Consider the following 23,233-nt stretch of genomic DNA (forward strand, 5'->3'; position numbering starts at 1 on the left):
ATCGACTCCCAAGAAGAAGAAACCTATTGATTTTGGTGACCCCATGACCTTTCATCTAGCACCACCATCGGGCCAAAAAAACGTTCAAATGAGCTCCTGAGTCGTTAGTCGTACAGCCGCAAAATTTACTGCGAACATTCACGACCCCTAGAGGGTGAAAAACATGATTTTTGGTCACCCTGTGACCTTCCCTCTAGCACTCTGTTCCAAACTGAGAACAGGATATCTTGAAAGGTAATGGCCGAATGGCCATAAATATTGATACCTATTGATTTTGGTGAACCCGTGACCTCTCCTCTAGCACCCCCCCCCCCCCCCCCCCCCCGTCTCCTGACCAGATGTACAGTCACAGAACTCGGTGTGAATAGTCACGGGGAAACCCTGTTCATGTTGGTGAGCTTGTAACCCTTCCTCTAGCTCCACCATCTGGATGTACAGCCTGGGTCTGTTGAGCCTGGCAACATCAGCAACTCTTGTTTCCGTCATCTACCCAGTAGAATGTTGCATGTGAAAGTAATGGCAAAGTGGGGAGATTGTTGGGCCTTGTTGTGCGAGGTCTGTACTCCCCTTGAGCACATTCCTCTGGTAACATCCTTGTTGATATATTTCTCATATCAATGCGTACTGTAGCAATCGTTGTGTTTGCACATTGCCTTTGAGTGCAGAAGGACACATGACGCCATATATTCATCTTTTGTAATTCTACCGCTGAGTGTTGTTTGTACCAATATTGTCTTGTGTGTCAATTGTAAATGGCCATGGAATGAGGTTGACCTGCTCTGAGATTTCCAAGGCTACTGTAGTGTAGATACTGTAGGAGTCAGAATGGTACTGTACTGTAGATACTGTAGGAGTCAGAATGGTACTGTAGATACTGTAGGAGTCAGAATGGTACTGTAGATACTGTGGGAGTCAGAATGGTACTGTAGATACTGTAGGAGTCAGAATGGTACTGTACTTACTGTAGGAGTCAGAATGGTACTGTACTTACTGTAGGAGTCAGAATGGTACTGTAGATACTGTAGGAGTCAGAATGGTACTGTAGATACTGTAGGAGTCAGAATGGTACTGTAGATACTGTAGGAGTTAGAATGGTACTGTAGATACTGTAGGAGTTAGAATGGTACTGTAGATACTGTAGGGAGTCAGAATGGTACTGTAGGTACTGTAGGGAGTCAGAATGGTGCTGTAGATACTGTAGGAGTCAGAATGGTACTGTAGATACTGTAGGAGTCAGAATGGTACTGTAGATACTGTAGGAGTCAGAATGGTACTGTAGGTACTGTAGGAGTCAGAATGGTACTGTAGATACTGTAGGAGTCAGAATGGTACTGTAGATACTGTAGGAGTCAGAATGGTACTGTAGGAGTCAGAATGGTACTGTAGATACTGTAGGAGTCAGAATGGTACTGTAGGTACTGTAGGAGTCAGAATGGTACTGTAGATACTGTAGGAGTCAGAATGGTACTGTAGATACGGTAGGAGTCAGAATGGTACTGTAGATACTGTAGGGAGTCAGAATGGTACTGTAGATACTGTAGGAGTCAGAATGGTACTGTAGGAGTCAGAATGGTACTGTAGGAGTCAGAATGGTACTGTAGGGAATGGTACTGTAGATACTGTAGGAGTCAGAATGGTACTGTAGATACTGTAGGGAGTCAGAATGGTACTGTAGATACTGTAGGAGTCGGCATGGACTGACTTGTACTGACATGAAAGTGTGCGTTTCAATCTTTAGACGACTGTAGGAACAGCTGTTTCTTCCAACATGAAGGGCAAATGGGCATTTCTAAACATTCCATGAACGGAATCTATTTAGGATCAAAAGATCTTTGAAGACTCTGACAGTTGTCGGCAAAGCTGCAAAGCCGGAACTCCTCATAATCTGCACTTAAAAAGTGAAGATTGTTAGAACTCAGAGAGGCAAAGCACCCGGCTGGGATGGAATCCCACCCGAACTATACCTAGTGTTTTGGGACCCACTAGGCCCATTATTGCATGAGATGGTTAAACACTCCATTGAACAGGGGGGATTCTCGAGGGATGTAAATATGGCTCTTATTTCTCTACTCCTTAACACTTTGAGTGCCAACGATGAGAATTCTCGTTATTTCATGCCAACCGTTCAGTGCCAACAACGAGAAATCTCGTTATTAATTGTTATTTTTTTTATTAGCGATTTCCATTCATTTTTCATCAGTCTAGCCTCATGTTACCACTGGGACTCTCTCTGAGCTTGAACAGGGAAAATACCACCCCCTATCGTCTCCCGGATGATAATGCACCCATTGGATTGGACTGAATGAAAACGCATGGGGAAAAGAAAATCCGGAATCCACATTGTACTTGTCAGGCATGTAATCCGAGCCGATTGCAGTCTTTGTGGTCCCTCAGAACAGCGTGGAATATGTGTTTCAAGCACCCAGCGTTGGATCAATAAACGCAATCGATATTTGGAATGGCGATCAGGAATCGGAATAATCTTTTTGTAGAACATCTGATCTGAGGTAAGGAATCTATTTTACCAGTCTTGGGGTAATCAGAGCTTTTTTCACAGATATATCAACGTGTGTGTGCTGATCACTGATCAGGAAATAAGATAATAGATTTTTCAGCCCGCTTCTCTAGCATGCATAAGTACACATATACTATCGATAATCTAGCGTTTATTTGAAAACTATTCATAAATAGGCCGAAAAATGACAGTTTTTTGTGTATTCCAGTAAAGGGGGATTCCTGCAGAATCTCTTTTTTAGAATAGGAAATTTCCAAAAACTATCTTTTTTCAAAATGGTATAAAACGGAAATGTACCGATGAAAAAACAATCCGTTTCGACAATGTTGACTGCAAGCAAGTCATTGATAAGTGACGGGCGTATTAGACACACTCAAGTGCTAAATCGTGTGCCCCCTGCGGGCACTCAAAGTGTTAAGAAGGACAAAGACCCAAACGACTGTGCCCTTAAGTCTCCTCGGCGCCAACCTCAAAATATTTGCAAAGATCCTGGCCCATCGTCTACAAAAATATGACGGAGCTAGTACACTGTGACCAAACCGGTTTTATTCAGGGCATGTCGGGGCGCGCCTTGGAGGAAGCAACAATCTCTCCTCTAAAACACCTTGATTAAAAATAATGCCAAATGTGTATTTGCCATGTCTCGCCCTTTAATCAACGGAGGCCGACACACAGTATTCCAATACACATCTCACTACATCCTGCACATGTATAATCGCGGGAGGGGGCCGGGGGTCTGGTCTTTTGTGTGTAACCTGGAATCGCAATGTTGTCAGAAGCGGTGCCAGTTGGTCATGATGAAATGGGCTCTACGCATAACCAGCTGCTATACCACGCTGAAATGAGGTGGCTATCTCGAGGCAGAGTATTAAATCGCCTTTTTTAAGAAGAAGCGCGGATCTTCCTTGCAGACAAAAACAACCCATTGGCAGAGAAATGTGCTGATAATGAGCTGGATTACAAAACTCCGTTAGTGACATTCCAGGATAATCAGCAGAGATTTTGGGGTATTTACTCTGCTTGATGGCTTCTTGTAGGAACAGAATGTTGCTTTTTTTTCCATCATCTGTAGCCACTAGAAGGGCTCATTGAATCATTTCGGAGAGAGAGCGCGGACAATCTGGACGACTGGATCAAAGATCCGTTCATTACGCATGACGCAGCAGGCGTCCCACTGTCTGAGCAGGAAGCGCTCAATGATCTTTCGTGTGACGAACGACTGAAAGTCAATTGCACTGGACAAGTCCTCGCAAAGTTCTGGATATCAGTCCGGAACGAGTACCCAGTGTTGTGTAATGCTGCGATGAGAAAGCTTGTCCCCTTCACAGCAACATACCTCTGTGAGGTTGGATTTTCAGAGTAGAAGCGGATCTTCGCCAAAGCACACGTGAGCGCATTTTCCTTTCATGTTCTGGCAACATATTTTGGCTAAATATGCCTAGTTTTATAAATGTGTATACAGAAACAATTCCGTTGCTTTTGTTGATAATATTCATGAAATTTCATTAATAACATAGTGCTGTAATTTCATTTTCTAATAAATATGCATGATCAAGTTCAACAACGTGTGCTTTTATTTTGATATTCCTTATTTCCACATTGAAATTACGCGATACAGTGTGTGGTCGCCAAAAGAAATCCTAAATAAAATGGGGTCGTGGTATAAAGAAGTTTGAGAACCCCTGCTCTAGATCCTGACCGTTTTATACTAAGTGGAAGGCTGTTCCACGTTGAGATCCCTGTGTAGAAAAACTTGCTCTGAGCCATAGACTTAACCTGCGGCACCTTACAGAAGCGAACACTGGCCCTGGTATTTTGTCCATGCTGCATATGGACCATATGGATCTGAGACTTCAGATAGCTTGGGGCTGTGCCATTGACTATGTTGAACATGTGGTTCAGTTTCATCTGTTCAACCCTGAGGTGCACTGGTAGCAGTCCCACCTTTATGAATTCGGCACTTCCTACATGCCTTCTGGGAGGCACACTGAGTATGTAACGAATAGTGTTATTTTGCATCACCTGAAGTTTATTTAAATTTAGTTGACAGACCACTGTACCATGCTGCGCTCGCATAGTCAAAATGACACTGAAACAAGGATGACACTAACAGCTTTTTAACAGCAAGTTCAAAAAGCCTGGTATTTGGATACAGGAACTTGAGTTTGCCTGCACACTTGGATAGAATGTTGGCAGCACTAGATTCACATGAGAGAGACTGCTCTAAGTGTAAGCAAGTACCTAGTGTAAGGTAGGTACTTGACTCTTCCCTGTGATTACTGCTCCGTTACAGGAGACTTCCATGCAATCGACTTTGCCTAATCTTAGTGATGCACGGTATATTGGCCGATATCAAGATAGGGCCGATATGGGCCGGGAAAAAAAATTATAATTTTTTTTTTACATGTTTTGGCCTTGAATAGTTTCAAAATATCGGTGATTTCTGAAAATAAGTTACAAAAGTAAAAAAAAAATATGCGTTTTGGAAAATAGCTCTTTATTTGATTATCATAAAGTGTTTTCTATACAGAGATATCGACATCGGTAAATATCGGTATCGACCAGAACAGCAATATTAATATCGGTTATCGGTATCGGCCACAATTTTCACATCGGTGCATCACTACCTAATCTCTTTGTTGTGCCAAAAAGGATCGACCCAGTCTTGCCTAGGTGAATGGACAGCTTGTTATCTATGAGCCACTCTCTGGCACTTTCTAGCTCAGAACTCAGAGCTCTCTCAATCTCCCTGATATCCCTACCTGGCACCAGAAGTGCTGAATCAACAGTTTACATTTCACAGTCAGATTCTGGCACGTCATTGAACATATCAGAAATAATAAAGGACCTAAAATGTATCCTTGAGGCACCCTTCCAATATTAGCAATATAATTTTACTATTATCATTTTACTCTTTATTTGTTTTTATTTTTATATTATCTATATACTTGTATATGCAGCTGGGGTGTTTTGGGCCCTTGATGCTGTGGGTTTGATGGTCGCGGCCTCCGGCTGGTGGGCCGGGAGTTGTGGCTGTTGGGGCGGGTGGGGGCTTGGGATGTTCCGCCTTATGTGTAGTGGGCCTGTGATCTATGGGGGTTCCCATTTTTGGGTTAGATAGCGGGGGTGGGTGGGCACTCCCGTGGTGTTCTGATCTACTGAGCTACACCTGAATATATAATTTATATTTTACAAATTAATTGATTAATATAATTTTATTTTATTTTATCATGTCTTATTCTGTCTGTTTATTATATTATTATTATTATTGTTACTGTATTGTGTTGTCTTGTTTCACGTGGAAAAAAAAGAAGAATTTGATATATATATAAAGAAAAAAGTGAAGATGACCTTAACCCTGACCTTACTGGAGACTAACTCTATCTAAAATAGAGTTGGGGGGGAAAATACCGTCTGTTAACATAGGAATAATAATATGTATTTATTTATTTGTATGGTCTCTTATGTTACATATGGGCTCCCAGCATGTTTCCTGGCAGTAAAGATTATCCTCATTTAACCTAAACTGATAGCAACAGATATTATTATTTGTATCTTATTCTATACAGTTAAAGCCTGGTTAAATAAAGGTTAAATAAAAAATAAATACCAGGTGACCCATTGTCCCATATAGACAGACGCCTGTCCCTTTTACTGGCAGGGTGTGGCTACACATTTTGACAAATAAAGGCAGGTCTCAATTAGAATCCGGGTCTACATTGTTTATCTAGTTGCCATTGACGCTGCAAAGCAGTTCATGTTTTAGAATTTGTTTATGACTTATACTTTATTGAAGTTTTTTTCTTTTTGCATACACAGGACATCAAAACGTATTGGCATATGACATTTGAATCAACATAGGTCGGTCTTGAAAGACCGCGTACACCCATAGACCATAAACATAAAGACTACAGTGACAACACCCCAAAAGGGAAAAATAAATCAACTACATTATACAGAAAATAAAGCTAAATGAATAAATTAACCACATCATGTCGACATAATTATACATACACTTGTCAGGTACTCATTCACACATGTTTACTTATCCCTGAACCTGGACCACAGTTTTTTTAAATGTATTATTATTTTCTTTTTAACTTTCATTCAAACATCAGTCGCATTTTCTGATCGCCATGGCATCACAGAGAAAAAAGTACGACCTGAAATTCTGGGTACTGTCCAGTGCTGAAAGTCTGACTGAGAGAGTGTGCTGCTGAGTGTGTGTAGGCTGGGTGCCGCTGTCCGGTGCTGAAAGTCTGACTGAGAGAGTGTGCTGCTGAGTGTGTGTAGGCTGGGTGCCGCTGTCCGGTGCTGAAAGTCTGACTCTGAGAGAGTGTGCTGCTGAGTGTGTGTAGGCTGGGTGCCGCTGTCCGGTGCTGAACTGGACAGGCAACTGAAAACAGTCTAATTTTACATTCACTAGCACTGTCTCTCTGAGTGAGATCAAATGAATGATGATGATATGTTATTCGATAGCCTACTTTTTATTTTAAGTTATATTTATATTGGTTTAAATCAACAATTTCCCATCTTTGCTGAGCAAGAGTTTTGTGCGAAAGGAATGAAAGGCCTATCCCATGTGACCAGCTGAATCTGCGTTGTGTATTATTGTTTATGATGTTGGAAGGATAGACACGACCCAGGATCTCAGTCTGGGTTTCCCCAACTCCTCTTCCCAAGAGAAACAGAACAAAAGGGCCATACAAATTACTTAGCTATGTGACATATTCCACATTCCACATATTATTAGCTTAACAGAAGTTGCACTATAGTATACAGCAGTTTACCAAGTGGAACAAACATACATACAATTGAGTCACAACAAAATAAAATAAAAGACATACCCGAATATAAATAATAAGACAACAGATTCCGTTCACAAAGTGCCCAAAACAAATCTCTCCAACTCCTACAGTATTAGATTAGATTAGATTATACTTTATTGTCATTATATTTGCATACAACGAGATTTGGGACTCAAACTTAAGGTGCAGTAGTGGAAGCAAATATAAAATCACACAAGTAATAAAAGAGAAACATAAAATACTATACAATAAAACAATGTTACAATACTGTACAATATACAAAATGACAATCACAGTGTCAGACGGTAGTGGGTGAGTATTGCAATATACTAAGCACAGTGGGAGAGGGGTATTAGCTTGATTACACAGAGATCAGCATCATGCTAGCATAGCTATAGAAGTTAATGTTCTCTGTAGCACAAACACTGGAATCTTTTTTTTTATCCACTTTTTCTCCTTATTTTTCTATTTTTCTCCCATCCCAATTTCTTTGATCCAATTCTCCCCTCCCCTGTCTTGAATGTTGCTCGACTATGCCCCCCACTGGTCGGTTGTAGAGAGGATAGAAGCCTTGCATCACGTGTTCCCTCCGGCACACGAGGAGGCAGCCTGTCACATCTTTTCGCCTGCCAGCGCGGACTCTCATTGGTGAGGTGTAACGTATGAGAGGCTCACACTACCCTCGCCACTTCCTGTCTCTGCTGTGCAGGCGTCTCCCAACCGACCTGTAGGGGTCGCTGTCCACAACGTCCAATCCCCACCCATCGACTTCCACCCGCTGACTCTGCCAAATGAGCCAGTACGACGGCCGGCAATTGCCAAAGGCAATTGCTGAGACTGGGATTCGATACCGGAGTCTCTTGCATTGGTGACGAGCACAATCTCCGCTACGCCACCCAGCTGCCTAACAAACACTGCAATCTATACATTATTATTCACATCACAGTTCCATTAAACAATATATAGTAAAAATAACTAATATAATTAAGCAATAATACACTCGAACCAGTGGGATATCATGAATATTGCCACCGCTGTGATGTGATGTACACACCTCTTCCCAAGAGAAACGGAAGAAAAGGGAAGAGGAAAGGAGGAGACGTAGTAGAATAGATTAGATTCAAATGTATTGTCATTATACAGCACAAGTACAGTACAACGAAAAGAAGTTTGGCATCCAACCAGAGTGCAAATGTAGCAGTAAAGTTCAATAGTAATATACAATGTACATGTATGGGGGGCAGTATAGGAGGTGGAGTTGAATCACTGGACACGAAATTAAGCTAAACTTCAGGTCATTCAAATATAATAAACGACAATTTTGTGTAATTATAATTAAAGGGATATTAAATCCCATTACATTGACACCTGTCCTAAATATAGGCCGGTTGAGTTCAGTGATGTAAAAACCTCACAGGGAGCACTTTGATTCAACATTCAAGATGCAATGGCTGCAGGCAGTTTGTTTTTCTTCAAGTGAAGAGGGATACAGAGAGAATGAATGAGTGAGTGAAACGGAGAATTGGCTGACTTCTCATTAATTTCTCTGGTGCGTGACTGCTGCCCGTGAGTTTGCGTCGGGGAGGTCGGCTCGGGGCGTGAAGCTCCTAACCCACTGTGCTGCTCTCTGCTTCTGGCAGTATTTATATCTGCAGAACAGCAGTTGCTTTCGAGAAGCCGCGCACGGCTCGCAGGCAATAAAGCCACCAGTCCAGGCGCCGTGGGAGAGACGTCTCTCTGTTCCCCGCTGCTTCTTTCCATCACAATTAAAGTGAAAGTCTTTGTTTTCACCGGCCTGAAGCCTCTGTCGCCGTGACCGCTGCCGTTTAAGCTAATTACGCGATGAGGGATACGGACGCACCGATACAGACACCGAAGTTCCAATCCAACACTTTTACTGAACAGTATAGACTTGGACATGCTGTCACTGAACAAAAAAACTATTCAGATCTAATACGTTGTTCTCCGTTAAGAGAGTTAACGTGTCAAAGAATGCGTCGGGTCAAGTCACTTTGCTTGCGTTGATTTCTTGCACGTTAGACATGTCTTTTGGTGTCTCGGATACCGATATTCTATTTTAGCCTGATAGCGGAAGGAACAGAGGTCTATGGTATCTTCACGTGTACAGCTTCAGGGATCTTAAGCCTTTTTAAATTTATTTTATTTACTGTGTGTGTGTGTGTGTGTGTTTTCAGGAGGAGAGAAGCAGCGTGTGGCCATTGCACGGGCAATCTTAAAGAATCCACCCATCCTTTTGTATGATGAAGCGACATCTTCCCTAGATTCTATCACAGAAGAGGTAAGCGTGCTAGTAAAGACACTCATGTGCGTGCACACACACACACACACACACACACACACACACACACACACACACACACACACATACTGTACAGAGACAGACTCTGCGCTTCACACGTATGTTTACATGTGCCTTCACATGCACAGCGATACAAACGCCCACACGGTCACGTACTGCAGGTTCACTGTCGCTCGTGTCGCTCCAGAGGTGAGCTTGTTTCCCTGCCGGGAGATGTTAGTGTAGGGAGGGGTTGACTGGGGGATGAGCTACAGAATATGGTGGTGTGGCGGGCTGCCTGTCCTATGTCACATTTCTGCTATGAGTCAGTCTCCACTCCCTCCCACACACACACACGCACACACACACACACACACACACACACACACACACACACACACACACACACACACACACACACACCACACACACACACACATCCACACACACACATAGACATACACACACACATAGACTTACCCACACACACACACACATTCGCGAGCCACCGGTCACTGTTTCTCACCTACCTGTTCAGTCCCAATGCTTGACAGTTTTTGTAAATGTCAAAAGTAATGAGAAAATTGAGCGTGCCTTCTGCCGAACTTCAGGAGGAAGGGTAGGTCACGCGTTCGCTTTTCATTTGCAAGATTTTCGGAGTTTCATATTGCCTCCCTATTGTGCTAGCTTTTTATAGCATAATATGTACACATTGGAGAGGAAGGGAAATTGATATAGTATATGATATAGTATATACACAGCAGCAATATATTGATATGTCTTCATATACATATATCCTGCTATTCATATTTATTTAACCTTGTTCTTTGGAGAACTGCAATAATTGCAAAGCCATGATCTTAGAATCATGATTTAAGGCCCAGTCAGGGTTTTCTTGCGTGGGTTATATTCACATACATTCACAGAGTTTGAGTTGTAGATGTAAAATAGGCTTTCTGGCTTTTTTTGTTTACGTTTGGATCACGGATTGCGTCTTTTAGTATTTGTGACGCGGCACGGTGTAGGTCGGATTATGCCGGCAGAGACGATTCTTCAGAAAACGTGCGTGTGTGTTAGGGATGGGTACCGAATTTGGTACTTTTACCGGTACTTACCGAAACACGTCGGTACTACAGAGTATCGATTCACGCGAGATAAAAAAAAAAATTATTATTATTATTATTCTTTTTTAACTTTTATCTTTTCATGTCAACGTTCACACGCACAATATACGCTTACCTAGGATTTGACTTGATTCAACAACAAAGCAGTCGGGGCAATGGCAAGCCGAAAAAGGTCGAAAGTGTGGTTATTTGAAGTTTGGATTTTTTTTTTCACAACTGAGGTAGGTAGATTACATTTTAGAGACTAAAGTACCGGAAAAAAGGTACCGTTGGGTACCGGTATCGATTCACAGGTACCGGTACCATATTGTGTGTGCGACGTGCGTGCGTGTGTGTGTGCGTGCGCGTCCGTCCGTCCCATCTCTGGTCTTTGAAAATACCATATGAGGTCAGAGGAGTTTGATAGTATTTACTGAGGATGGCGAGATAATGTTAATATTTTAACTTAAAAAATAATAATACATAATATAATATATATAATATAATAAATGTATACAATGCAATGGTATGATTAATCTAAACAGAGTATAACTCTACACTGAAGGAGGCTTGTGAACTATAGCACACCGTTACAGTAGGGGGATTTAAACATTCACTTCAAACACTTAAACATGACAGTGATGACACTATATTTATTTTACATTTTCACTATCTCTTTTACCAGATTTGAGCATTTTGTACATTTTAGTTGTGTATATTGTATACTTTTTCTCTGCTATGCTGATGATATGCATTATTTTTCTTTCTGCCGGGTGTTTTTTCTTTCAGACCATTCTGAGTTCAATGAGGGAGATGGTGAAGGACAGGACCTCGGTCTTCATCGCCCACAGGCTCTCCACAATCGTTGATGCAGACGAGATCATTGTATTGAATCAGGTAAGGAATCCATTCAGCCTTTTTCTTTTATGAATTTCTTTTCATCTGAACTTACGCGAGTCGGAGGACAATGTTTTTTTTTTTATCCACTTTTTCTCCCATTTTCTATATTTTCTCCCATCCCAATTTCGTATCATCCAATTCAACCCTCCCTTGTCACGAGCGTCATTTGACAAGGACCAGCCACCGCTGATGGCTAAAATGATTGACCACCTGCGTTGAGATTTAGAGACATTTCAATGCATAAATCTTTTACAATATGATAATAATAAATATTAATAACTATCTATATAGCACCTTTCACACATGGACCGCAGCCCAAAGTGCCCCACAGCAAAGAGCATAAAATCAGCATACAGTTGACAGAATAAAAACAATGCATAAAGTGCAGACATAAGAATAGGTATAAAAGACAATAAAAGTAGTGCAACGTAAATGTGCAGACATAAGTATAGGCATAAAACAAGTGGAATAAGTACAGTGTTGCTCGAAGGCATGTGAACCCCCCCGGAACAGCTAGTCCCCCAAACACCCAAAACACCCCACACATCAATCCCCACCATATCCCCATCCAAGACACACCCCCTGATAAAGCAAGTCATGACCGAAGGAAAACACCACGCGCCCCAGGACCTGCAGCCACGCCGGAGCCACGACTCCAAACACTCAAGCAGAAATGAGAAGACATGCAGCACCCCGGACGGTCACGGAGACGACACCAGGACACCGCAGAAGCTGCAGCACGCAAGGAAACCCCAAAATGCTAGCGAATTGAGGGAGCCCAACGATGAAAACCAACCAAAATCTATCAAAGCACACGCAAGAGACCAGCACCCAACTCCAGGAAAGGCCCAGCCGAAGCCATAGGTTCCAACCAACCCCCCCCCCCCCCCCAGACCTCCCCCAGAGCCGAACACCAGCCACCCCCACACCCCCCCCACGATGTACCCCGGCCAGACCCTACCACTGAACTCCCCCAACCCACCGACACCCCAAGGACCCCCCTCATGGAGAACCCACCACAACCCCCCCACAGCACCCCAACGGTCACAAAGATCCCAGTGCCATCCCAGACCCACCACGCCACATGCCCCCCCATCCAACCACCACCATGTCCATCCGCCCGAACATCCAGAACCCCCCCCCCCGGCACGGCCACAGGCCATGGAGCACACAACCCGCAATCCCCCCGCAGAATCCGAAAGCAAAAACATAGAACCCACCAACCCCCCCGCAACGGCAAGGCCACCAGGACCAGAGGCAACAAAGCAGCCCACAGAAAACGCCACCCCCGCCACCATGCACAATGACAGGCACGATGCCACAATGGTGGCTCAATCACCGTACCCAGCAAACAATCGGATGATAATAAGATAATTGGGTCATCCGCATATAAATGAGCTTGACATCCCTTCAAGGACAAAATAATATTATTAATATAAATAGTAAATAAAACGGGGCCTAGGATTGATCCTTGTGGAACATCTTTTGTAATGGGTAATAATTCTGACTGGGTTTTGCCCACTTTCACGCATTGGTTTCTGCCTGATAAATAGCTCCGGAACCCAACCGCAAACAGTTTCATCAAAACCAGTGTTAATTTTGGCAGCTATTTTCATTTTAGTTTTAGTCTTAGTCATGTGTCAAGTGCTCCTTTTTCGTTTTCATCATATTTAGTCATTTATTTTTAGTTTAGTCAGTTTTAGTCAACTAAATGTCTGAGCATTTTAGTCTTAGTCAGTGTTAGTCTCGATTTAGTCTTTTTTGTTTTTGTCTAGATTTAGTTGCAGAAAACTGATGATTTTTGTCTAGTTTTCGCTAATGAAAAAAAGGCATTTTATATTGTAAATAATGCAATTCTATTTATTAAGTATAGTCTAGCCAAAACCCTATCAGCTGATTCACAATAAGTTCAGTAGAAGGCTAGAAGCCCAATAGTAACCAAACATTCTTTGAAATGGTCAATAGATTCAGAAATAGTCAGACATGGAATGGAACATATTCTGATTTAAATTGCTTATTTATTTATCTTTAACCAACAAAGCAACATTAGGATAGTGTAAATACACAGTCAATTCTCACTGGGACCTACTGTACAAATTTCACACACGTCACACACACATTCCCTTTTGTCCGTCGAGTACAACCGTAGATCGCTGACGTCACTTTAAACTTGAAACTTAAAATGGCGGCCCCCATCAGAGCATTCGGCTAACACAACATTAGCTTAGCGAACCTGCCACCGCACTTCTATGTGCATAAAGTGTGGTAACAAAATATCACAGCCCCTAAGACTGGGAGCGTTCTAACTCTACTGAGCATGTACCCAACATTATATGAAAAATAAAGTCATTACGATGTTTTAGTGCACTTCAAGCTAGGGATGGCCCGATCGATCGGCCAGCGATCGGTATCGGCCGATATTCAGTATAAATATGAGATCGGTGAATTCCCATAATGCTTTATTTTCGCAGATTGTGAAAACCGATCGAAAAACATGATCCAATTCTTAGCGGAGATCTCACTCGCTGACTTCTCTCTCAGGCACACACAGAGCTGCAGCGCACTGCCCCTCCTCCTCCTCCTCCTCCTCCCCTGCCTCTCCCGCACCCGTGTCAACAATAGAGGCTCCCATTGCCTCCGGCAGTCTGCTCTGCTCTAGTGCATGCTCTGTGAGCTAACGTTAGCTACCTAGCTATCGTTACTGTTTAAACTATTCACTTTTAGTTTAATACATGCGGCATTGTCTAACGGTATCTAGCCGGCTAGCTACTGATAGCTCCTGATATCAACAAATGCTCCAGCAATAGTCTAGTAGTGCATGATACCTCTTATAACATTGATTCGATGCATATTCGAGCCCCTGGCTTGCATCACAGTCACGAAAGGGGCTAGCTGAGGGAGTAGGGTATATCTGCAGAGCCCCTGCTGAGGGCATGCTGAATGTGATTTGACCAAAGCAGAGTATACACACAGACAGTGGAGATAGCAAGCATTTTGACTTGTTGCGTGGTGGCGATGTCTCGCAGATAATACAACTACAAGTATAATTATATAATATATATATTTTATATAAAATAAAAAAAAATAAAAAAGTACCGGTATATATTATTACCGTACTTTTCGCACTATAAGCCGCACCTGACTATAAGCCGCAGCAGCTAAATTTAATGATGTGTACATATATAAGCCGCACTGGACTATAAGCCGCATGTGTTTTAATGTTTAATTACCATATGTAAGGAGTGGAGCCTGTGGCTTAATTTGACTCAACACGGGAAACCTCACCCGGCCCGGACACGGAAAGGATTGATAGATTGATTGCTCTTTCTCGATTCTGTGAGTGGTGGTGCATGGCCGTTCTTATATTGAGCTTTAAGTTCCCACCTCTACAGAGAATGACTCCCATTGGGACATAATACTGTCGGACAAATAACATTAACTCATTAACAAGTTGTATTAAGTTTAGCAAATAAGGGAACAGATAAATAACATTTTCAATGCAGTAAAAAAAGCAATATTTCGATTTTCGGGTTTTGTCCACATATAAGCCGCACCGTTATATAAGCCGCAGGGTGGAAAAATGGGGAAAAAATCCGCGGCTTATAGTCCGAAAAGTACGGTATATATATTTATATTTTTTATAAAACCAAAAACGATCGGTATCGGCTGATATGGCTCATAGACGATCGGTGATCGGTATCGGTGGCAAAAAAAACGTGATCGGGGCATCCCTACTTCAAGCGCTAAAGGCATTCATTAACAACTTATACTAGTAGTAGGGTCCATCTCACTCTGTGTTAGTACTCGTCTGTGTCTTTTCTTTTCATACCAACATTACCTTTTTAAGTGAACGTGGTCTTGTCCTTGTATCCATGTGTAATGTTGATAGTAGTGGGTGTACACAGACGAAGGAGTATCTACGGGGGATAAGCAAGCCTGTGATATACAGTAGGTCCCAGGCTATTGGCTCTTCTCGCAGCCTAGCCATCCTCTCAGCCTCCGTCGTCTTAAATGCTATGTTCTTTTGGTAGAACTGTTCGGCTGCCGCAGGAGTGTTGAGAGAGTAGCAGATTCCGTTCATGGTTATTGGTATAAGCTGTACTGTAGTCACGAGAGACCTGGGAGGCGGTTTTTAGCCTCACGTATGTAGCTTGGCTTTTAGTGGGCCATAAACGCTGCAGAGCTTAACCCGGAAACGGAAATGCTGAAATAATAACGTGAATTATTCTAAAAGTTATAATTATTTTGTCTCATCTTGTTTTAGTCAACATAAATTAAGAGAGAATTCGTCATGGTTTTTGTAAACTACATTTTTGTGTCTTGTGGTCAACGATATTTAATTAATTATTTAGTCACGTTAGTGTCACATGATCAACATTAACGTGACGTCACGTCTCGTTGTCATCCGGGGAAAAAGCTTTAGTCATCATTTCTGTTGACAAAATTAACACTGATCAAAACTAGGGATGTTCGATATTGGCTTTTTTTACCTATACCGGTATTGTCCAACTCTTAATTTCCGATACCGATATCAAACGATACCGATATATGCAGGGTTTCCCCCCCCCCCCCCCAAAACGGAATAATTTCATAACATTACATATCTCTTGTTGTGGAATTAACACAACATTATGCATACTTTTGACAATAAATAAAATCAGAATTTGTTCTTACTTGCTTGCCTGGGTAAATAAAGGTTAAATAAATGTAATTTTTTTTTTTTTCTTTTTTGGAAAACCGATAATTTCCGATATCACATTTGAATGCCAATATCGGCCTATAATATCGGTAGACCGATAATATTGGACATCCCTAATCAAAACCAATACTGTACAGACTGAAACAATATCATTTATAACTACAGTAGTAGCTGAGATTGTACTGTGGTTGGCTCTGAAACCAGATTGATGGGGGCTTAGAACAGAGTGGTTAGAGAGAAATGTTTTGAGTTGGTTATTCACCAGTGATTCCAGGATTTTAGCTAAGCAGGACAACTTGGAAATTGGATGATAATTGTTCAGGTTAGTTCTGTCTCCACCTTTATGCAAAGGAGAGACATGGGTCGTTTTCCAAATACTGGGAACTATGCCTACTGTTGATGTAGAGAGATAAAGAAAATATGTGCTATTTGCTCTGTGATGACTGCATCGCATGATTAGCGATGCTAATTTAAGAAAGAAATGGTCCAAGTTGTCCTCCCCAGTCGACTTCCTGGTATCAATAGACACCAACATATTAAAAACTGCATTAGGAGTAATAGGCTCAAAGAGAAATGTAGTGGCAGGCCCCTCAAAGGGGCATGGGTCTGTTGAACCTGGCTGTTTGGCGGCCGTTATGGGCATGTTAGGCTTTCTCTTGCCAATGGGATTGAGTTTGGGCACACATCCTTATCATTAGGGCACAAGTATCATGTGTTTTATTATACATCTGAGTCCTAGTTGTACTTGTAAGCTTCATAAAACGCCAATTATGTAGCGGATCAGGTTTGTCTGTGTAAAAGTGTGCTGTGTTAATTACCAGCCCAATTAGACGACTGTGTACTAATGGCAGAGATGGCAAGCAGCACACTGCCTGACCTCCAAACCACAGCCCACCCCCACAATGCATCTCTCCGACCACTCGCCACTCTTAATGGCGCGGAAGGCCAACTTTGCGATTGGGCTCCTTTTTTCCTTTTTTTTCTTTTTTTCTTTTACTTATTTTTTTTAAAACCACCACTTATTTCTTTCCCCATATACCTTTTTCTTCCGCGTACGTGATTAGAATGTATTTTCTTATTATTTTTTTGTCACTCATTAATTTCAACATCAGCATGGCACCGTTGGTAGGGGGCACACAAGCCTTCATTAGAGCGCTCGGACCGGAGCGGGTGTTTTGGTCAGATGGCGGAGGAGGATGGGCGGCCGGTCTTGTTTGCCGCGGTGACTAATGCCACATGGGCCCGCTTCCCAGACCGTAATGAAGCTCTGTCCCGGACCCAAAATGGCTCACTCGATGGAGATCTCCACTCGAATTGGTTTTCCTGGCGTGGCGTGGGGGAAAAACCAATCATCATCCACGGGAAGGAAGCGAGGAACGCGAACGCATCTGCGGTGACATCACCCCCCCCCCCCCCCCCCCCCCAGAGTCGGAAAAAGCTCTAAAGTGAAGAAGACGGATCCTTAGCGCGGGGAGCGGTGTGCGTGTCATTCCACTCCGAGACGCCCCTGTTTCCAGCGTCAGATGGCTGGGATCAGAGGGTCGTGGCGAGGAGGCATGTTTGCGTGTGATGTCGCCGTGGTGTTCGCTGGTGTCATCAGCAGAGGAGTGCCTGGGGGAGGGGGCTGGGTGCTCATTAAAATAACTAGCGCACAGCAGTCACGTGCGCTAAAGGCGATGCCAACACCTCTGCACGAGCTGGGGAGACGAGGTGGTGGGGGATTATTTTATTTATATATATTATTTTTTTTAATTCCTGTTTGACTGTGTGGGAGGGAGGTGTGTGTTGTTGTTTGTGTGTATCTGCGTGTCTGTGTTGTTGCGGTAGGAAGGGAACAGTTGTTGGGGAGGCGGGCAGGGTTCCTTTGGAGAGAGAGAGAGACGTGTCGTGTCGTGCGAAGAGAGCAGCACGGTCAGAAACATAGTCACGTCCCGCTTCCTTTGGACAACCTTTTGTGTTCTCAGCCGACCAGCACCCCCCTTGACCTCTTCCCCTTCTCTCCTTTCCTTGCTATTTCTCTCTCTCTCTCTCTCTCTCTCTCTCTCTCTCTCTCTCTCTCTCTCTCTCTCCTCTCTCTCTCTCTCTCTCTCCTCTCTCTCTCTCTCTCTCTCTCTCTCTCTCTCTCTCTCTCTCTCTCTCTCTCTCTCTCTCTCTCTCTCTCTCTCTCCCTCCCAGGGTAAAGTGGCAGAGCAGGGGGACCACCACGCCCTCCTCAGTACGCCGGGCAGCCTGTACGCAGACCTGTGGAACACCCAGCACAGCAAGATCCTCGGCGGCAAGGCAGAGCCGCCCGTGGAGCGTCTGTCCCAGAAGGAGGAGGAGAGGAAGAAGCTGCAGAGCGAGATCCTCAACAGTGTGAAGGGCTGCGGCAACTGCTCCTGTTGAGAGGAGGAGAAGCCACAGTCCTCCTCTTCCTCCTCTCCCCTCGTGGACAGCCTGCACTGAACGCCTGGCCTACTACAGGATACTGAGGGGGCGGGGGGGGGGCGTGTACTCCCACCCCCAAATCTCACCCCTGCCAAACCACCCCGACTCGCCCCCCTCCCTGCTCCGATCATGGAGAACAGTCACTGACTGACAAAGAGGAAGAGCAGAGCAGAGGGCAGGTCTGTCTAATGTTGGCTGAAGTCCAGAGAGAGAGAGAAAGAGAGAGAGAGAGATGGAGAGAGAGATAGAGAGAGAGAGCTCCTCTGCTAGTCGCCTCAGCTGAGCCAAACATGAGAGATCTTGAATATGACATGTGGAAAGACGTCTGTTAATTAACAATTTTTTTTTTTTATCCCATTGATTTGGGGTTTAGTGACATCTTTCGATGTACTGGAGAGAGATGAGAGCACACAGGAATAATATACACGCCTTGATGTTGACATATTACGTATGTCGATTGAATTTATTTTTAAATTATTTTTCCATGTAATTTGGAACCATAGGTAGCTGTTTTTAATAAGGATGTGTATATATTACTCCCATCAAGATCGCAAGGCCTCTCAGACCACAAACGCTGGTGCACACATAATGTTTATATTTGTGTCAATCTTAACATTCTTTTCAGTGTGGTTCAATCATAACTCAAGACGGACTCTTCTGACTTCTCATAGACGGATGTGTTCTAAAGAAATTACTTTGGCAGATAAACACAATTCATAAAGACGTATCTATATATATATGTGTGTGTGTGGATATGGATTCAGACTGGTACCAAATGAAGTGTGTGTGTGTGTGCGTGTGCGTGCGTGAGAAACAAGTGTCTGATTTCCTTCTTTCGAGAACCAACATGAAGGAATGACTAATGGCCCTTTCAGACGCAACTCGACGCCGACGCTGCTCTGAAACCTATCACTTCCAGCGGCTCGTCAGGCTCCGCGAACGCGTGGCCAAAGTTCAGTTCCGGTCGCCGTGACGATCCCAGCGCCTCCGATAGAAAGAGAGAGGTTGTTGACACACGGACACTTATTTACTTACACTTCCCGATTATTTCAAACGCGTCTCACACCGAACGCACGACGCCAGGTGCGTTTAAACAATGCTGTGTAGATTACGTTTATTCTATCTTATCGTTCCGCTCTCCTCCTTGATATCTAGTTAGACGTGCACTAAAACCCTAGAGGCGAGCGCAGCTCAAATGGTGTCCCGTCTGAGAAAGACCTAAATAAATCACGAATGAGCTTATAGCCCTTTTTCAGACATGGCGTGATTCGAGCCGTGCACGCCGCTGGTTTTTTTTCAGTGCACGTCACGGTACCCCCCCCCCCCTGCGACGCAGACCATTGCAAATAACGTTGTGTCTGAAAGGGTTTTTGTTCCACAGTAAGAAGCCGATGAAACGACAACAAATATTAAAGCATCATTTAAGGGCATTCTATACACCCTTCATCATTTGGCATTGAGGTTACTGGTCTTTAATGGTCAGTTGTGATGTTTAGGAACGAGATTGCTGGTCTTTAATGGTCAGTCAGTTGTGCTGTTTAAGGTTGTAACACTTGACATGTTAATTTTGCTATGACACTTGTCGTTAATATGACACGTGAAGCCAGGCCTCTCGTTACATGGAAATGTTGATATTTACACATTTGGGAATATACGTATATATATATATCCTCGTTCTTGAGGGATTGTTTGGCCGGTTAGTGCACTCGTTTTGGTTCCGACTCTGGCTATGGAATTGTATTTGTAAATGATGAAAAGCAGTAGTGGGACTATTTTGTACTCTTACAAAATCACATTCTGGTCTGTGTGTGAACGAGGTAGACATGTACAGTATGAGTGCACTGAAGAAAGAATAATAAACAGTGGACTAAACGTGTGTGTCAACGGTATCCAGATGTGTGCTCTATTATGGATGGTGTGTTTCACAGATTGGTGCATAATTGCATTAGTGAATTCTGTATCTTGAGAAATAGCGATTCATAGCTCTATTGCTTTTTTTGTATTGGCAGATTCCGGTTGAAAAAAACAAAACAAACTAAAATAAATACTACTATATATAGTATACATAACCCACCATGCACTAGGCAAGTGTGTTTCATAATTTTCAGGTTCTGTAAAATTATTTTTACAATTTCATCATAGTGTTATTAATGTGTTATTATGACTGAATACCAGCTCGGAGAGCGGGTCTTTAAAATGCCCACAGAGCACAAGCCGGTACGCTCTCATCTGCCATGCTGAAGGTGTGAATGTTGTTACCGAATGCACCGTAAGGCTTTCATCTGCGATGTTAAAGGTTAGATCACACCTTTTGAATGATCTATTTATTTTATTATTATTATTTTTACAATTATAATTCAAACGGACAAGAACAAAAGGATGCATATAAAAGTGATGGCTGCCCAGCTGCATAGTTCCACCCTCCCAGCGGTGGCAGACATCACAGATTCCTATCCAAAGCGCTTTACAATTTGTTCCTCACATTTTCACCCATTCGCTCGCACACCGACGGCGGAGGCGACCATGCGTGGTGCCAACCTGCTCATTGGGAGCAGTTGGGGGTTAAGTGTCTTGCTCAAGGACATGCTGCCCCGGCGGGAATCCAACCGGGAACCTCCGGATTACCAGAAGACTGCTCTACCTCCTGAGCCACTGTAAAATGGCTCATTACAGGGAGCAGAATGTCCACATTTTCCTCTTTGCTGTGGATATTACAAGATCGGTGTGTGCGCATCCGTCTCCACTCGCGTACGCATCATGTTTGTGTGATTACTGCTGATGTGACTGTGAGCGGTTAGTTTCTTCCCGAGGTAATGAGGAAGCCATGGGTACCGTAGCCTGTTTACCATACGGTGTAATGCAGCCGCACAGGCAGGCCCCGGTGCACAAAGGCTTCTAATAACGTCCTTAATATGGACCGCAGCAGGAGAGACAGGCGCCTTGATGCCAAACCCGGGCCTTCAGATCTCGCCTCTTTAAAGGGAGAAACTCCTACAGAATGGGCCGGTGATGTCGTCCTACACGCTGATGCGAGGTGTGTGTGTGTGTCTCCGTGTGTCCATATAATTGTTTACCGTGGTGGGTTTCTATTACACTACATAGGAATTCAGACGCTTCCAATTGCTTTTGTTGCCGCCGTCAAACGTGGCACTGATTTCCAGGGGGGGGGGGGGGGGACGACAGGTGATGAGGTTGTAGCCACACACACCACATCCTCTACGAGTGACCCATGACCTTCTGATGAGGTCCGCGCAGCGTTACTTTCATCACACTAACAGGCACACAATAGGCTGAGCCCCTGGGCCTCTCCCTCCTGCAGTAGACGAGCCATCTCACTCCCATCCCACTACACGGTAGAGAGAGTGAGTATGTGGCCGAGGGCGTCTTCGCCTTGATGAATATGCAACGCCGCCTAGGAGAAGATGTAGTTATTTCCACCGTTTTGTGTGGGAGTGTAAATTTATGTGCGTAATCCCTGTGTACAGTATATGTGCTTCTGGTCAAAATGGGAATGAATATTCACGCGTGCGAGAACACACACACACACACCGCTGATAGTTTTAAACGCGGCGGCAGTACAGATGCGGTGATATTATAATATTTGTTAGATGTGTTGTACAGTGTGCTGTATAGCAGATGCGTACTCGGAGAAGAGTGCATGATTGTTGATGATGTAGGTTAAACTACACAACTGTAATTAGTCTGCTTGCCTCATCAAGAATTACTTGTGAGTTGTATTCCATGCCAACATAATAGGCTGAATGTGTCTTTCACCACGGGGGAAAATGTCATCACCCTAAGTTGCTTATCTAATTATTTATCTAATAATTTGTTTTTGGGTAACGGGACATGGGACTTCTTTGTCCACACATCACTTGTCGGCCGGCAAATCCCAAACATCACCAGCCAGGCACTTTCTCTAAGATAAGATCAGTTATTCCTTTATTGATCCCCTCTTGGAAATTTGATTATCTAGATTTTTAGAGGATGGCCTCCTAAATTATGCACTTTCACTGTCGACAGTCAATTGGCTGAACTGTAATGTTGACACGATGGCAAGGACAGATATAGTTTCCTACAGTTTTTGAGAGACTTGAGTATGAAACTCCAACTTTGGTTATATAACTTATAGAAACAGGTCATGAGTTTTACAACCTAAAGCAAGCACATGCCAGTAGTTTCATGGTCTTGTATAACACAAAATATCACTTTGTAACTTAATTTTCTTTATGACAGGCTGTTAGATGAGTAAAACCACCTGGGGATTCGAATGGTTTGTATTTCAAGCTAACATGACCTGCTTGATTTTTTTCCTTTTGTTTTGTCATTTTTGTTATATATTTTTTTTACAACCCATATCTCCTTGACTGTATGTTTTATTTACACAAATCTGTGTAAATCATGTGGTGCACATTATAATATATGTAATGTGATGCACACTAGAATATGTAATGTGATGCACACTAGAATATGTAATGTGAT

At 43.3% G+C, this 23,233-nt stretch overlaps 1 protein-coding gene across 1 annotated transcript in view; it reads left to right on the top strand.

The window, feature by feature from the left end:
• Nucleotides 1-20,720, top strand: part of abcb7 (ATP-binding cassette, sub-family B (MDR/TAP), member 7) — a gene marked incomplete at its 5' end in the record, with an annotated part of 88,381 nt that extends 67,661 nt beyond the window's left edge. Inside the window, 3 exon segments of the mRNA XM_084331292.1 lie at nt 9,519-9,622; nt 11,515-11,622; nt 18,500-20,720. Of these exon segments, the coding sequence (XP_084187418.1) occupies nt 9,519-9,622; nt 11,515-11,622; nt 18,500-18,709 (422 nt within the window). The 3' untranslated portion in view covers nt 18,710-20,720.
• Between the last annotated feature and the right edge of the window lie 2,513 nt (nt 20,721-23,233).

This window comes from Notolepis coatsorum (assembly GCF_963971535.1).
Source record: "Notolepis coatsorum genome assembly, chromosome: 16".
Taxonomy (NCBI): domain Eukaryota; kingdom Metazoa; phylum Chordata; class Actinopteri; order Aulopiformes; family Paralepididae; genus Notolepis; species Notolepis coatsorum.